Source organism: Nerophis lumbriciformis, linkage group LG35 (genome assembly GCF_033978685.3).
Source record: "Nerophis lumbriciformis linkage group LG35, RoL_Nlum_v2.1, whole genome shotgun sequence".
Lineage (NCBI taxonomy): Eukaryota > Metazoa > Chordata > Actinopteri > Syngnathiformes > Syngnathidae > Nerophis > Nerophis lumbriciformis.
The window spans coordinates 3,834,796-3,853,442 of NC_084582.2; the positions used below are offsets into that span (position 1 = coordinate 3,834,796).

General features: G+C 36.5%; 1 protein-coding gene across 45 annotated transcripts in view; it reads left to right on the forward strand.

Annotated features, from left to right (window-relative positions):
• Nucleotides 1–18,647, forward strand: part of znf185 (zinc finger protein 185 with LIM domain) — a 155,263-nt gene that overhangs the window by 85,375 nt on the left and 51,241 nt on the right. For 18 of the 45 annotated variants that reach the window (XM_072912274.1, XM_072912273.1, XM_072912275.1 and 15 more), the window contains 11 exons: nt 3,488–3,562; nt 7,259–7,333; nt 7,654–7,728; nt 8,605–8,679; nt 8,996–9,058; nt 10,919–10,972; nt 11,305–11,379; nt 13,362–13,415; nt 15,094–15,147; nt 16,807–16,860; nt 18,572–18,625. In XM_072912274.1, coding sequence (XP_072768375.1) covers nt 3,488–3,562; nt 7,259–7,333; nt 7,654–7,728; nt 8,605–8,679; nt 8,996–9,058; nt 10,919–10,972; nt 11,305–11,379; nt 13,362–13,415; nt 15,094–15,147; nt 16,807–16,860; nt 18,572–18,625 — 708 coding nt within the window. The remainder of the gene's footprint in view (nt 1–3,487; nt 3,563–7,258; nt 7,334–7,653; nt 7,729–8,604; nt 8,680–8,995; nt 9,059–10,918; nt 10,973–11,304; nt 11,380–13,361; nt 13,416–15,093; nt 15,148–16,806; nt 16,861–18,571; nt 18,626–18,647) is intronic. The other 27 variants (XM_072912287.1, XM_072912307.1, XM_072912306.1 and 24 more) reach the window with 14 other exon arrangements.

Genomic DNA, 18,647 nt, shown 5'->3' on the forward strand with positions numbered 1-18,647 from the left:
TATATATATATATATATATATGATATGAGTGTGTATGTTACTCATCAGTTACTCAGTACTTGAGTAGTTTTTTCACAACATACTTTTTACTTTTACTCAAGTAAATATTTGGGTGACTACTCCTTACTTTTACTTGAGTAATAAATCTCTAAAGTAACAGTACTCTTACTTGAGTACAATTTCTGGCTACTCTACCCACCTCTGTGTTTATGTCATCTCCCTTAACACATCTTATCTCTCCACCTCTGCAGTCGAGAAGATCGTACACTGCCTGTTCCCCCCAGTCCGGGACGTTTGAGTCAGGGTTTACTCGCTGAAATAGAAAAGTACAGAAGGATCCCCAAATCTAAATGACACTTTAAAAAGAGAGATAGCAGTACTTCTACCAGGGCTCGAATTTTACCGCAGCAACCACGGCAGGTGCCGCGACCGCCCTCGTCATTTGCCGTAATGCCCAAAAAATTACATTTGCGGCAAGAACATGCCGTGACCGCCCTTGACTTTTTACTTGTTAATGGACGAGGGATGTAACAGTAAACGGTATGATGATAATTTGCGATAGTTAGTAATACCGTTTAATTTTTTAATTACCGAAAACCCGTCATTTATTAATGCATTTTAGGCAACATGAAATCTAGCGCATGCACACTAACGGTGTTTGGCTGGATAATCATGGCGGACCAACGATACCAACTTTGCGGAGATTTCCCCTCGGAGTAAACGGAGCCAAGCGCTTGGTTTAACGTCATTTTCCCTCGCTTTCCAGTGTTTGTTTAAGAGTGCACTGCTGTGTTTAGATGGAGACAGGTGTGGACAATATTGAAGACACTTGTCCCCACACTAAAAGTATACAGCAAAGAAGAAAACTATTTGATGTTTTGCAGCAGGCAATGTGTCGTGAACATTGTCACAACTTGTTTATAAAGTCTTTACTTTGTTTACTGGGCTGTTCACTCGTCCTTTATTTAACTGCAAACTGTATCAGTGTTCAAATAACATCAATACTGGCTAAAATGTTTTGTCATCTCATCGAATTGAACGCTGGCTGTGAAGATTGTTTATTCGATGTAAAATATATATACATTAAGTATATATATATATATGTATATATATATATATGTATATATGTCTTAATAAGGTTATCCAAAAAATAGTGCTCGATACCGTAGTAGAGCGCAATATATGTATGTGTGGGGAAAAAAATCACAAGACTATTTCATCTCTACAGGCCTGTTTCATGAGGGGGGTACCCTCAATCGTCAGGAGATTTCTCCTGACGATTGAGGGTACCCCCCTCATGAAACAGGCCTGTAGAGATGAAATAGTCTTGTGATTTTTTTCCCCACACATACATATATATATGTATATATATATATATATATATATATATATATATATATATATATATATATATATATATATATTAGGGATGTCCCGATCCAGGTTTTTGCACTTCCGATCCGATACCGATATTGTTTTTGCATTTCCGATCCGATACCGATACTGGCCTATCCGAGCATATATTAAAGTTATTTAGCCTACTTAGTTGTCAGAATCATGTTGAAAAGGGTTTTAGTACTCTTGATAACAACTAGCCAGCTGAATTAGGGGAGTTTGAATAATACACAATGGTTGGTAACAAGAAACTGACCTGTTTATTCAAGGATAAACACAAAATAGACAAAATTATACATGACAAACAGAAATGGCATCATTGAACTAGGGCTGGGCGATATGGCCTTTTTTTAATATTGCGATATTTTAAGGCCATATTGCGATACACGATATATATCTCGATATTTTGCCTTAGCCTTGAATGAACACTTGATGCATATAATCACAGCAGTATGATGATTCTATGTGTTTTGATTGATTGATTGAGACTTTTATTAGTAGGTTGCACAGTGAAGTACATATTCCGTACAATTAACCACTAAATGGTAACACCTCAATAAGTTTTTCAACTTTAAGTCGGGGTCCACTTAAATTGATTCATGATACAGATATATACTATCAGATATATACTATCATCATAATACAGTCATCACACAAGATAATCACATTGAATTATTTACATTATTTATAATCCAGGGTGTGGAGGGGGGCGCCGGATGTAAGTGTCAAAAAGACAGCCAAAAGAGTTTGATATGAGAATAAATCTAAAGTTAAAATATAGGGTAGAAATGCACCCATTTGCAGGAAATGTAGTCTTGATTTTCAAAATGTTCTTTCAAGGCTTGCATGTCTACATTAAAACATTCTTCTTCATACTGCATTAATATATGTTACTTTTAAACTTTCATGCAGAGAAGAAAATCACAACTAAAAAAATCACTAATTTTTTCATACGGTGTTGATGTGGAAATTTTTGCCTCGGTATTTTGATGGTGTGGACGTGTGGCACCGAATGGAGATACGCGTCTCGACAGACGTCACAATATTTGAACAATGATGACGAAAACTGTTTTCTCTGTCGTGTCCGTGTGTCGAAAATTGTTATGCGCTTATTTTTTTATTTGATTTTGTGCGTGGCATATAATTGCTATGCGCAGAGGACGCTTAAACAGTGCGCAATTGCACAGGCGAGCACCTTAGAGTGAGCGTTGCTCGCACGGCTGCGCTAGCATCACCGCTAACGTTAGCCATGCTGCTACCTCTCTGCTCGGGGAGGACGTTTACGTATGTGACGTATGTCGTGACAGTATGTGACGTGTGTAAGAAGGTGCACTTGCTGTCTGTGAGAGGGAGACACAGGAAAGAGTGAGAAGAGCCTGTCGTGTAATGCCAGCAGCTAAAAGCAACTGCTTGAGAATTCACAGACCAGTGGATGTGTTGAAGGTGTGCTGGAAAATGCGGAACGGAAATTACGGAGCAGCACAAAAGTGGAATGTATTATTTAAATCGGTGCGTTGGAAAACACGGACCGGAGTTTTTTTTTAAACTGGATCTGGATCGGCATTTTCCCATGCCTTGCCGATACGCAATTTTTGGCAAATATCGGCAGCTGATCTGATCCAAATATCGGATCGGGACATCCCTAATATATATATATATATATATATATATACACAGTATATATATATATCTCCTGCCTCGAAAGAAAATAATGTTTGCCTTGGTGCCCTTCTAACTTGCCTTGGTGCCCTAAAATATGAGCCATCCTTTAAGGCAACACTTGCCTTGACCTAAAAAAGTTAAAATTCGAGGCCTGTACTACTATTAAGTTAGCATGTAACCATTTGACATGATAACCACTTGTAGCTTCCTTGTTGGAAAAAAAAAATTAATTTCCTAAGTAAACCTATGGCTTTAAAAAAAAAAATCTAAATGTACTGTACCTGTGGTATAAAGTCCCATTTGGAGTTTCCAGCTTCCTCTCACTTCCCTCTCTCTAACTGGATCAGAACAATCTTTGCTTTCCTTATCTTGTGAGAGTTATTTTTAGGTCACACCTCCCGTAACTCATCTTATCTCACCACCTCTGCAGTCGAGAAGATCGTCCACTGCCTGTTACCCCCAGTCCGGGACGTTTGAGTCAGGATCTGCTCACCGAACTAGAAAGGTACAGAAGGATCCCCAACTCTAAATAAAACTTAAAAAAGAGAGCTAGCAGTACTACTACTATTAAGTTAGCATGTAAGCGTTTGCCATGATAACCACTTGTAGCTCAGTGATGTGCAGTGAGGTTTGAGGTTGGGGAGGCACTGACCAACTATTTACAAACATATAGTATGATGCTAAGTCACTGACTCACAAGTCAGATTTACAAACATACAGTATGATGCAATGGCACCGGCTCAAAATCACAAAAAGACACAGTATGATGCTAGAATAAAACATTTCAACACACTTAGCACACAATTAACACAGCACTGCAGAGCAGACACTAGACCAGGGGTCCCCAAACTTTTTGACTTGGGAGACACCGAGAGTAACAAGCAGTGGAAAATAGATTAGAAAGGACAGATTAAAAAAAAATAATAATACAAATACAAAACAAAGAAAAACAAAAAATGTTTTAACTTGGGACTTCCCGCGAGCCGGATTTTGGACCACCCGTAGTTTGGGGACCCCTGCACTAGACGGTATATCTTACCTTTACTTGTAAATGAAGTCCATTCGCCTTTCCTTCTGGATGAAGATCTCTATGACTTTGTTGTAGAAGTCCCCCTTTTTCTCATTTCTGTGAGTTTTAAAAGTCTCGTTTTCTCAATTGAGATAATTGCCACGAAATGCAAGCTCCTGTTTCCCCAAAAAGCAAGTGGTGTTTATCAATCAATCAATCAATCAATCAATCAATGTTTATTTATATAGCCCTAAATCACAAGTGTCTCAAAGGGCTGCACAAGCTACAACGACATCCTCGGTACAAAGCCCCGTCTGAGCTGCTGTGACGTAGATGACCATAGTAACTAGTAAATCATGCAAAAGCGCAGATTCCAAGCATTGAAATACTTTGTATAGTTCAAGACTTACGGTCATTAGAAAACATCACTCATACCTGCCAACTTTTGAAATCAGAAAAACCTAGTAGCCAGGGTCCAGGGGCCGCAAGCCCCGGTAGGTCCAGGACAAAGTCCTGGTGGGGGGTTCAGGCCCCGACGCAAAATGATTGATTGCATTCAGACAGGTTAAAATGTTGCTAAAACCATCACTTTTCTATCAGTCACAGTGACTTTTCAAAACAAAAATATTACAGCAAAAATCATATGGGTTGATTGACATGTTTATTCTGTAAGCTAACTTCAATAGTTTGAAATTATTTTGACAGTTAATGCCAGTTATCCTGTCAACCTTTCACAAGACTTCAATTTGTTAATTGAAAGTATAAACAGTATAATCAATCAATCAATCAATCTTTATTTATATAGCCCTAAATCACAAGTGTCTCAAAGGGCTGCACAAGCTACAACGACATCCTCGGTACAAAGCCCACATAAGGGCAAGGAAAAACTCACCCCAGTGGGACGTCGATGTGAATGACTATGAGAAACCTTGGAGAGGACCGCATATGTGGGTAACCCTCCCCCTCTAGGGGAGACCGAATGCAATGGATGTCGGGTGGGTCTGACATAATATTGTGAGAGTCCAGTCCATAGTGGATCCAGACATAATAGTAAGAGTCCAGTCCATAGTGGGGCCAGCAGGACACCATCCCGAGCGGAGACGGGTCAGCAGCGCAGAGATGTTCCCAACCGATACACAGGCGAGCGGTCCACCCCGGGTCCCGACTCTGGACAGCCAGCACTTCATCCATGGCCACCGGACTTGTGCCCCCCCCCCTCCACAAAGAAGAGGGGAGCAGAGGAGAAAAGAAAAGAAACGGCAGATCAACTGGTCTAAAAGGGGGGTCTATTTAAAGGCTAGAGTATACAAATGAGTTTTAAGATGGGACTTAAATGCTTCTACTGAGGTAGCATCTCTAACTGTTACCGGGAGGGCATTCCATAGTACTGGAGCCCGAATAGAAAACGCTCTATAGCCCGCAGACTTTTTTTGGGCTCTGGGAATCACTAATAAGCCGGAGTTCTTTGAATGCAGATTTCTTGCCGGGACATATGGTACAATGCAATCGACAAGATAGGACGGAGCTAGACCGTGTAGTATTTTATACGTAAGTAGTAAAACCTTAAAGTCACATCTTAAGTGCACAGGAAGCCAGTGCAGGTGAGCCAGTATAGGCGTAATATGATCAAACTTTCTTGTTCTTGTCAAAAGTCTAGCAGCCGCATTTTGTACCAATTGTAATCTTTTAATGCTAGACATAGGGAGACCCGAAAATAATACGTTACAGTAGTCGAGACGAGACGTAACGAACGCATGAATAATGATCTCAGCGTTGCTAGTGGATAAAATACAACGAATTTTAGCGATATTACGGAGATCAGGTCTTTTAATATCTCACGATTTTCCTTTACATTGGCATTGTGGATGCTGATATTTAGTCTCATTTAGAGCCAGATCAATACATGATATTCCAAACATTTTGGAAGAAATCTGACCTTGAATGTGAGCTTTCATGTTTTTCGAGGCTTCTTGGCAGGTTTTTCAGATCCATCCATCTATTTTCTACCGCTTGTCCCTCTCGGGGTCACGGGGGGTGCTGGAGCCTATATCAGCTGCATTCGGGCAGAAGGCAGGGTACACCCTGGACAAGTCGTCACCTCAGTATATCCCATTTGGGTCCAAACACGGTCACTCGTTGAGAATAAAAGGCAGGGAAAGCAATAAAGATGTTTTTTGTAGCACAGCTACAAAGGCATTCTTTTCCACTATACCAATCCTTTTGAAATGAACGCGTTATTTTCTGTCCTCGGACCACACACATTTGAATCAAATCTGGCAGTGCAGTCAGATGTCCAGTCTTGAAAAATTCCTTATTTTAGAATTCAAAACCTCCATTTTTAGGACGAAAAGCATCACAGTTTGCGGGAAGTGTAGCAGTTGTTGTCGTTTTCTTCTTTGATTGAATTGATTGAAACTTTTATTAGTAGATTGCACAGTACAGTACATATTCCGTACAATTGACCAATAAATGGTAACACCCGAGTAAGTTTTCCAACTTGTTTAAGTCGGGGTCCACGTAAATCAATTCATGGTAGTTCTAGTTCTTAAGGGTTAACCGGTGTTGGCAGTTCATTAACTTTTGATATATCGCCCCCTATTTTGAGGCAGAGGTACTTGCTGCCTCATGGCCTGCCTTTGTCCCTGTGGCAAACAGCACGCGCCCCCTCGCACGCACACCCTCAATACACATTGTGTGTAGCCGTGGAGGCAACACCTGTGTCTGCCTCACTTCTCGTCTGCTGCGTTATTTTGATCAGGAAACACGGAATTTCCGCGATTTTAACCATGAAAATAATCAAAATATACAGGAACCACACCATCACATAGAAAGCATAGACCAAAAGAGAAATATTAAAACTTATTTTATTTTATTACTTTGTTTTTGAACATCTCATGGTTAAGCCTTTTACCCTTCTGGTGGCAAGGTGAGGCACTGCCTCACTTGCCTCCCCTGATAGCACGTCACTGTTGTATCTTCCTTGTTGGACGAAAGCAATTAATCTCCTAAGTAACCCTGTTGCTTTTTCAAAAAAAAATGTGAATGTACCTGTGGTATGAAGTCACATTTGGAGTTTTACAGCTTCCTTTGACTTCCTGGATCAAAACAATCTGATGTTTGCTTTCTTTACCTTGTGAGAGTTATTTTTATGTCACACCTCGCTTACCTCATCTTATCTCTCCACCTCTGCAGTCGAGAAGATCCTGCACTGCCTGTTCCCCCCAGTCCGGGACGCTTGAGTCAGGATCTGCTCACTGAAATAGAAAGGTACAGAAGGATCCCCAACTCTGACACATAAAAAGAGCCAGCAGTACTACTACTATTAAGTTAGCATGTAACCATTTGACATGATCACCACTTGTAGCTTCCTCGTTGGACAAAAACAATTAATCTCCTAAGTAACCCTATTGCTTTTTTAAAAAAAATCTGAATGTACCTGTGGTATGAAGTCACATTTGGAGTTTACAGCTTCCTCTTACTTCCTCTAACTATCTGGATCAGAACAATCTGATGTTTGCTCTCTTTACCTTGTGAGAGTTATTTTTATGTCACCTCCCTTACCTCATCTTATCTCTCCTCCTCTGCAGTCGAGAAGATCCTGCACTGCCTGTTCGCCCCAGTCCGGGACGTTTGAGTCAGGATTTGCTCACTGAAATAGAAAGGTACAGAAGGATCCCCAAATCTAACTGACAATTAAAAAAGAGAGCCAGTAGTACTACTACTATTAAGTTAACATGTAACCATTTGACATGATAACCACTTGTAGCTTCCTCGTTGGACAAAAACAATTAATCTCCTTAGCAGTGTTGGGTTAGTTACTGAAAACCAGTAACTAGTTACAGTTACTAGTTACTTTATTTCAAAAGTAACTCAGTTACTAACTCAGTTACTTACACCAAAAAGTAATGCGTTACTGTGAAAAGTAACTATTTAGTTACTTCTTTTTTTACCCTTTTTTTTAAGGCTCTCATTAATGCCCTTTTAGCCTCCATTTCAGTACTGTTATTGCACTGGAGAATAATACAATCTGTTGATCAACTTGACATGCATTTGCATCACTGAACTCAGAAAGCAATGTGGTCTACATACACCACACAAAGACAAAGATATGTTTCAAAGGGCCAATTTATTTCAGGCCAGAACAAATTGACAAAACTATTTTAAATAGCTGCAACATAATGGCACTTTAACTTTAAGTAGATAGGATCTGTGATCCAAGACACAACTTACATTTATTTAAAATGTTATTTTCTTTGTGCTCGACAAAAGAAAAGTATTGAGAATGTCTCCATGTTAAGAAACTCGACTTCTGGCTTCTGGTAATGCGTTAGTCCCAACATTGCTCCTTAGTAACCCTATTGCTTTTTAAAATACAATTTGAATCTACCTGTGGTATAAAGTCACATTTGGAGTTTCCGGCTTCCACTCACTTTGTCTCACTTCCTGGATCAGAACAATCTGATGTTTGCTTTCTTTACCTTGTGAGAGTTATTTTTATGTCACCTCTCTTACCTCATCTTATCTCTCCTCCTCTGCAGTCGAGAAGATCGTACACTGCCTGTTCCCCCCAGTCCTAAAAAATGGCAGCAGGATTTGCTCACTGAAATAGAAAGGTACAGAAGTATCCCCAAATCTAAATGACACATAAAAAGAGAGCTTGTAGTACTACTACTATTAAGTTAGCATGTAACCATTTGAAATGATAACCACTTCTAGCTTCCTCGTTGGACAAAAACAATGAATCTTCTAAGTAACCCTATTGCTTTTTAAAATAACATTTAAATGTACCTGTGGTATAAAGTCACATTTGGAGTTTCCAGCTTCCTCTCACTTCCTGGATCAGAACAATCTGATGTTTGCTTTCTTTACCCTGTGAGAGTTATTTTTATGTCACCTCTCTTACCTCATCTTATCTCTCCTCCTCTACAGTCGAGAAGATCCTGCACCCAGTCCGGGACGTTTGAGTCAGGATTGGCTCACTGAACTAGAAAGGTACAGAAGGATCCTCAAATGTAAATGACACGTAAAAAGAGAGCTAGCAGTACTACCGTATTTTTCGGACTATAAGTCGCAGTTTTTTTCATAGTTTGGCCGGGGGTGCGACTTATACTCAGGAGCGACTTATGTGTGAAATTATTAACACATTAGCGTAAAATATCAAATAATATTATTTAGCTCATTCACGTAAGAGACTAGACGTATAAGATTTCATGGGATTTAGCGATTAGGAGTGACAGATTGTTTGGTAAACGTATAGCATGTTCTATATGTTATAGTTATTTGAATGACTCTTACCATAATATGTTACGTTAACATACCAGTTGGTTATTTATGCCTCATATAACGTACACTTATTCAGCCTGTTGTTCACTATTCTTTATTTATTTTAAATTGCCTTTCAAATGTCTATTCTTGGTGTTGGCTTTTATCAAATACATTTCCCCAAAAAATGCGACTTATATATGTTTTTTTCCTTCTTTATTATGCATTTTCGGCCGGTGCGACTTATACTCCGGAGCGACTTATACTCCGGAAAATACGGTACATACATTAAAAAAAATAAAAATACTTTTTTCACATAACATAATATAGCGTAGCATAGCACAACATAACTTTTTCATACGGTACGTAACATGACATAACCCAACAAATCAAGCTTTTATAACAACATAACATCACGATATGACATAATTATTTATTTGGGCCCTCTTTTCTCTATTTATTTTAAATTGCCTTTCAAATGTCTATTCTTGGTGTTGGCTTTTATCAAATAAATTTCCCCAAAAAATGCGACTTATACTCCAGTGCGACTTATATATGTTTTTTTCCTTCTTTATTATGCATTTTCGGCCGGTGCGACTTATACTCCGGAGCGACTTATACTTCGAAAAATACGGTACATACATTTAAAAAAGAAAAAAAAACTTTTTCTACATAGCATAATATAGCATAGCATAGTACAACATAACTTTTTCATACGGTACATAACATGACATAACCCAACAAATCAAGCTTCTATTACAACATAACATCACGATATGACATAATTATTTATTTGGGCCCTCTTTTCTCTATTTATTTTAAATTGCCTTTCAAATGTCTATTCTTGGTGTTGGCTTTTATCAAATACATTTCCCCAAAAAATGCGACTTATATATGTTTTTTTCCTTCTTTATTATTCATTTTCGGCCGGTGCGACTTATACTCCGGAGCGACTTATACTTCGAAAAATACGGTACATACATTAAAAAAAATAAAAATACTTTTTCTACATAACATAATATAGCGTAGCATAGCACAACATAACTTTTTCATACGGTACGTAACATGACATAACCCAACAAATCAAGCTTTTATAACAACATAACATCACGATATGACATAATTATTTATTTGGGCCCTCTTTTCTCTATTTATTTTAAATTGCCTTTCAAATGTCTATTCTTGGTGTTGGCTTTTATCAAATAAATTTCCCCAAAAAATGCGACTTATACTCCAGTGCGACTTATATATGTTTTTTTCCTTCTTTATTATGCATTTTCGGCCGGTGCGACTTATACTCCGGAGCGACTTATACTCCGGAGCGACTTATACTTCGAAAAATACGGTACATACATTAAAAAAAATAAAAATACTTTTTCTACATAACATAATATAGCGTAGCATAGCACAACATAACTTTTTCATACGGTACGTAACATGACATAACCCAACAAATCAAGCTTTTATTACAACATAACATCATGATATGACATAATTATTTATTTGGGCCCTCTTTTCTCCCCTCTTTAAGCAATTCATGCATTTTCTCGCTCCTTACCTCACCATTTTGTCATTGTCGTATTTTTGCAGCAAGGAGAAGGACCCCTTGAGCTCCCATGTGACCACCACAGTAACTGAGTACAGGTACTTACACTTACTTTAAATAGTCAGTTTGATCTGGTGGGAGCACTTTATAACATAAGATAGCATTGTATAATAAAGTATAGCATAACAAATCAAAACTGAGTATAACATCGGACATAGGATACATAAACAGATGTAAATTAAGTCAAGTTGTCATCACACTTTCACTTCATTCCATTCGAACCATTATTCCCTTTTGGAATGTCACCTTTCCTGCTAGCTCTTACTTCCTCTTTCTTCCTGGATCAGGACAATCTTTGCTTTCCTTATCTTGTGAGAGTTATTTTTATGTCACACCTCCCATACCTCCTCTTATCTCTCCACCCCTGCAGTCGAGAAGAACCTGCACTGCCTGTTCCCCCCAGTCCGGGACGTTTAAGTCAGGATCTGCTCACTGAACTAGAAAGGTACAGAAGGTGTCCCAAATCTAATTAACTGTTAAAAAAGCGAGCTGGCAGTACTACTACTATTAAGTTAGCATGTACCTCTTTGACATGATAGAGAAGATGAGAAGCGGCAGGTCAACGGGTCTAAAAAGAGATCTATTCAAAGGCTAGAGTATCTAAATTAACTTTTAGTATTGGACTTAAACGCGTCTACTAAAGAAGCATTTGGGCTCCTTAGGACTGGAGCCCAAATAGAAAAACGCTCTAGAGCCCTCACTTATTTTGGGCTTTGGTAATCACTAATAAGACTTTTTGGAACTCAGATTTCTGGTCGTGGCATATGTTACAATACAGTCAGCAAGATAGGATGGATCTAGACCGCTTAGTATTTTATACGTAACTAATACAACCTTTAAGGGGAACTGCACTTTTTTGGAATTTTGCCTATCATTCACTATCATTATAAAAGACATGACATTTTTTTTAATGCATTCTAACTCGTAAATAGAAGTCTGCTTACAGCGGGGCCAATGGGAGATCCTCTATTCCGTCCACAAAACCCAATAAAAAAACATCCAATAAGTGTCAACAATAATCCATTTACATTTCGTGACTTGAACCAAGTATTAGTGATATTGTTATTGTAAGCGTGAACGCAGACAAACTATTTATAGCGGCGCGGTGATCACGAGCTTGTTTGCCAACGTTGACATTATCAACTTATGAGCCTTGTTTTCTTGCTCGTCAAATGTGATTCTAGATCAGAAATCATGCCTCTCACCTGGAGGGTTGGAGCTGGTTAGTTCTTTCTTAACGGACTCCTCACCCCGTCTAACAGACGCTCTAATTGCCTGTGTCCAGTGCAGTTCGTCAAGTGCGACTCGAACAGTAATCTATGTTTCTGGTAAGAGGGATGGCTTCCTGGTTAGGGTGAAGGCCATTCATCCTCAGCAAGCCTGGTTTGCCCCAGAAGGAGGGCCAATTATCAATAAACATTGGTGCCTGTTCTCTACAAAAACTAGTCAGCCACCTGTTAAGCGAGACTATTCTGTTACATCTCTTATCATTGCCTCTCACAGACAGGGGGCCCTGAGACAAGTACTCGATGTCGAGCCATTTTTCTGGCAAGATTACAAATTTGATCTATGTTCCTCTTTGTAATCTCTTACTGTCTCATCCTAGTGTCATTGGAGCCGACATGTACAACTATGTTCGAGTAGCTAGTAGGGTTGTCCCGATACCAATATTTTGGTACCAATACCGGTACTAAAATGTATTTCAATATTTTTCGATACTTTTTGATACTTTTCAAAATAAAGGGGATCATGAACATTTTTTATTTTTGGCTTAATTTTAACACAAATCTTATGATACATTAAATGGTTCTAATTGCACTCAAAGAACACTTTTAGAAGATTAACATAAAGTTAAAAGGCATTGAACACATTGGGTTTTTCTTGTTGCACTCAAAGAACAACTTACAATTTTGTATGTATTACATACAGACTGCCATAATCTAGGATTATATTAGAATAGAATAAAAAGCTTTACTGACATTGTATCAAATGCTTCATGGTTTATGTTTGCCACTCTTGGTATGTGCTTTAAGACAAATAAAATCATTTGTAAATACTAAAAACAATACTATAGCTAAAACTACCCATATAAGACATGTATCAGGTAAAATGCATATTGTTAAATCCAAACACAAATTGTAGGAATTTGTTGCAAAATTCAGTTATTTCACTTGTATTAGTTTGCGCAACGTGGATGTTTTAGATATCGCTAAGCAAGCAGCTGTGCGTGCGTCTTTGATATCTGCACAGCAGGGGAGCTAGTAAACTTCACACATAGCACAACATAACTTTCATACATGACATAACATAATATTATTAATTTTATAATATCACATAATGTAACATAACTTTTTATTAATGCCCTAAGTCATTAATGCATTTCCTCGCGCCTTACCTCTCCATCTTGTCATTATTGTCTTTTTGCAGCAAAGAGAAGGACCCCCTGAGCTCCCATGTGACCACCACAGTAACTGAGTACAGGTACTTACAATTACTATAGTCATGTTAGGTTTAATCACGTAAGTTCCCCACTGTCAATATTTTTATTAATCATCCCCTTATATAATTTCACAATGATTTTTTTTTTTGCCTGTGATGTGTTTGCATACACCTTAAAATGTGGACAATTGCACCACTGATCACAGGCCGGATAAATCATATACTTGAACAGTATGATCTGCTCATCATAAAACACAATTTAATACATAATTACACAATTACCTTGCATAATTGTCTGTATGTTTGATATTTTTTGGTTTACAATCAAATTTTGCAATTTCCTTGAGAAACGTTGAGTTTAGCCTAAATTGGCTTCCTATAAGTAAATGAAGGACTTTTATACTGTTTTTTTCTGTTGTTTCCATTGGCTTTTTTTTTTTTTTTTTTTTTTTTCATTTTATTTTTATTGACATCCAGCATCAGAAATTCCTATCCATTACATCATATTCACATAAATCATATATCTATTGTCTGCCCTAAATGTCAAAATATTTTTGTTTATATCCCACCCATACCATCCACCCCCCCAAAAAAAGAAAGAAACAAAAAAAACCAAGTAATATCTACAAATACATCAATTAAATAAACTAAGAAAAAGAGAAAATAAATTTTATATATATATATGTCTTAATAAGATTATCCCAAAAAATAGTGCTCGATACCGTGGTAGAGCGCAATATATGTATTGTGTTTCATGAGGGGTTCCCTCAATCATCAGGAGATTGAGGGAACCCCTCATGAAACAGGCCTGTAGAGATGAAATAGTCTTGTGATTTTTTCCCACACATACATATATATATATATATATATATATATATATATATATATATATATATACATACATACATACACATATATAAATATATATAAATATATATATACATACACACACATACACATGGATAAATATATATATATACATTTCAGTGAAATTCATTACAAATAAATAATAAGTACCTTTCTATCACAGACAGTATTTCTTACAGTTTATAGCAGATATATACAGTATATATATATTGGTTAAACTCACTGGACTTGACTTAACAACATATCTTGTCAAGTTTGGCCTGTCTTTCATGAAAAAACAGTATTGAGTTGAATGGTGCTACAGAATATAAGGCGACACCTCTTTCACATTTTCAACCAAAATCAAAGCCAAAACTAATCTTTAAAACCGTGTATTTGTAGTGTGAGTACAGTAACAACTGGACTATTACAAAATGTATATCTTATGTTTGAACTTTTTGACAGTTTGATGACGTACTTCACTGATCACCATGATCTTGAAATTAGCATCATAACTCCTCATCTGATCTTTGCTAACATTTCCAACATTTAATTAATTTTTTTCTGTAAGTTATCTATAGTTCACTTATGTTTGTGAGTGACAGGAAGAAAAGCACATAACGTACTTTAAAAAAACATTTAATATATGTAACTCAACATGATGCAACTTACAGTATATATTTATATACATACTTATATATTGCATTTCATATTAACATAACATAACCCAACAAATCAAGTTTTTATAACATAACATAACAACACATGATATAACATAACTTTATATTCAGGGCCTCTATTATCCCCTCTTCAAGCCATTCATGCATTTCCTCACTCCTCACTTCTCCATCTTGTCATTATCATCTTTTTGCAGCAAGGAGAAGGACCCCCTGAGCTCCTATGGGACCACCACAGTAACTGAGTACAGGTAGACTAGACTTCCTTTTTATTGTCATTCAAATTTGAACTTTACAGCACAGATAAGAACGACATTTCGTTACATAAGCTCATGGTAGTGCAGGATAAAAAAGCAATAAGGTGCATGTATAAATAAATGAATATATATAAATAATATGTAAATATATATATATATATATAAAATAAATAAATATATATATATATATATAAAATAAATAAATATATATAAATATATACAAATAAATAAATAGATTACTGTACAGATAAATATATTGCACTTTTTCACATGCGTCCACGTTTATGGATGTATGTTATATTGTCTTTTTTATTCCAGCGAGTTAATCCATTTTGGGGGGAGTTGAGGGGATAATTTAATTATGATGCGTTCAAGAGTCTTACGGCCTGAGGGAAGAAGCTGTTACAGAACCTGGAGGTTCTGCTTCGGAGGCTGCGGAACCTCTTTCTAGAGTCCAGCAGTGAAAACAGTCCTTGGTGGGGGTGGGAGGAGTCTTTGCAGATTTTCTGAGCCCTGGTCAGGCAGCGGCTTTTTGCGATCTCCTGGATAGGAGGAAGAGGAGTCCTGATGATCTTTTCCGCCGTCCTCACCACTCTCTGGAGAGACTTCCAGTCTGAGGCATTGAAGGCTCCAGTCCAGACAGATGCTGTTGGTCAGCAGGCTCTCTATAGTGCCTCTGTAGAGCGAGACTATTCTGTTAAATCTCTTATCATTGCCTCTCACAGGCAAGGGGCCCTGAGACAAGTACTCGATGTCGAGACATTTTTCTGGCAAGATTACAAATCCGAGCTATGTTCCTCTTTGTAATCTCTTACTGTCTCATCCTAGTGTCATTGGAGCCGACATGTACAACTATGTTCGAGTAGCTAGTAGGGTTGTCCCGATACCAATATTTTGGTACCAGTACCGGTACTAAAATGTATTTCAATATTTTTCGATACTTTTTGATACTTTTCAAAATAAAGGGGATCATGAACATTTTTTTTATTTTTGGCTTAATTTTAACACAAATCTTATGATACATTAAATGGTTCTAATTGCACTCAAAGAACACTTTTAGAAGATTAACATAAAAGTTCAAAGGCATTGAACACATTGGGTTTTTCTTGTTGCACTCAAAGAACAATTTACAATTTTGTATGTATTACATACAGACTGCCATAATCTAGGATTATATTAGAATAGAATAAAAAGCTTTACTGACATTGTATCAAATGCTTCATGGTTTATGTTTGCCACTCTTGGTATGTGCTTTAAGACAAATAAAATCATTTGTAAATACTAAAAACAATACTATAGCTATAACTACCCATATAAGACATGTATCAGGTAAAAAGCATATTGTTCAATCTAAAACACAAATTGTAGGAATTTGTTGCAAAATTCAGTTATTTCACTTGTATTAGTTTGTGCAATGTGGATGTTTTAGACTCCGCTAAGCAAGCAGCTGTGCGCGCGTCTTCGATATCTGCACAGCAGGGGAGCTAGTAAACTTCACACATAGCACAACATAACTTTCATACATAACATAACATAATTATATTAATTTTATAATATCACATAATGTAGCATAACTTTTTATTAATGCCCTAAGTCATTAATGCATTTCCTCGCGCCTTACCTCTCCATCTTGTCATTATTGTCTTTTTGCAGCAAAGAGAAGGACCCCCTGAGCTCCCATGTGACCACCACAGTAACTGAGTACAGGTACTTACAATTACTATAGTCATGTTAGGTTTAATCACATAAGTTCCCCACTGTCAATATTTTTATTAATCATCCCCTTATATAATTTCACAATGATTTTCTTTTTGCCTGTGATGTGTTTGCATACACCTTAAAATGTGGACAATTGCACCACTGATCACAGGCCAGATAAATCATATACTTGAACAGTATGATCTGCTCATCATAAAACACAATTTAATACATAATTACAAAATTACCTTGCATAATTGTCTGTATGTTTGATATTTTTTGGTTTACAATCAAATTTTGCAATTTCCTTGAGAAACGTTGAGTTTAGCCTAAATTGGCTTCCTATAAGTAAATGAAGGACTTTTATACTGTTTTTTTCTGTTGTTTCCATTGGCTTTTTTTTTTTCATTTTATTTTTCATTTTATTTTTATTGACATCCAGCATCAGAAATTCCTATCCATTACATCATATTCACATAAATCATATATCTATTGTCTGCCCTAAATGTCAAAATATTTTTGTTTATATCCCACCCATACCATCCGCCCCCCCAAAAAAAGAAAGAAACAAAAAAAAACAAGTAATATCTACAAATACATCGATTAAATAAACTAAGAAAAAGAGAAAATAAATTTTATATATATATATATATATATATATATATATATATATATATATATATATATATATATGTATATATATATATATATATCTTAATAAGATTATCCAAAAAAATAGTGCTCGATACCGTGGTAGAGCGCAATATATGTATTGTGTTTCATGAGGGGTTCCCTCAATCATCAGGAGATTGAGGGAACCCCTCATGAAACAGGCCTGTAGAGATGAAATAGTCTTGTGATTTTTTCCCACACATACATATATATATATATATATATATATATATATACATACATACATACACATATATAAATATATATATATACATACACACACATACACATAGATAAATATATATATACATTTCAGTGAAATTCATTACAAATAAATAATAAGTACCTTTCTATCACAGACAGTATTTCTTACAGTTTATAGCAGATATATACAGTATATATATATATTGGTTAAACTCACTGGACTTGACTTAACAACATATCTTGTCAAGTTTGGCCTGTCTTTCATGAAAAAACTGTGAAAAAATGATGCTACAGAATATAAGGCGACACCTCTTTCACATTTTCAACCAAAATCAAAGCCAAAACTAATCTTTAAAACCGTGTATTTGTAGTGTGAGTACAGTAACAACTGGACTATTACAAAATGTATATCTTATGTTTGAACTTTTTGACAGTTTGATGACGTACTTCACTGACCACCATGATCTTGAAATTAGCATCATAACTCCTCATCTGATCTTTGCTAACATTTCCAACATTTAATTTATTTTTTTCTGTTAGTTATCTATAGTTCACTTATGTTTGTGAGTGACAGGAAGAAAAGCACATAACGTACTTTAAAAAAAACATTTAATATATGTAACTCAACATGATGCAACTTACAGTATATATTTATATACATACTTATATATTACATTTCATATTAACACAACATAACCCAACAAATCAAGTTTTTATAACATAACATAACAACACATGATATAACATAACTTTATATTCAGGGCCTCTATTATCCCCTCTTTAAGCCATCCATGCATTTCCTCACTCCTCACTTCTCCATCTTGTCATTATCATCTTTTTGCAGCAAGGAGAAGGACCCCCTGAGCTCCTATGGGACCACCACAGTAACTGAGTACAGGTAGACTAGACTTCCTTTTTAT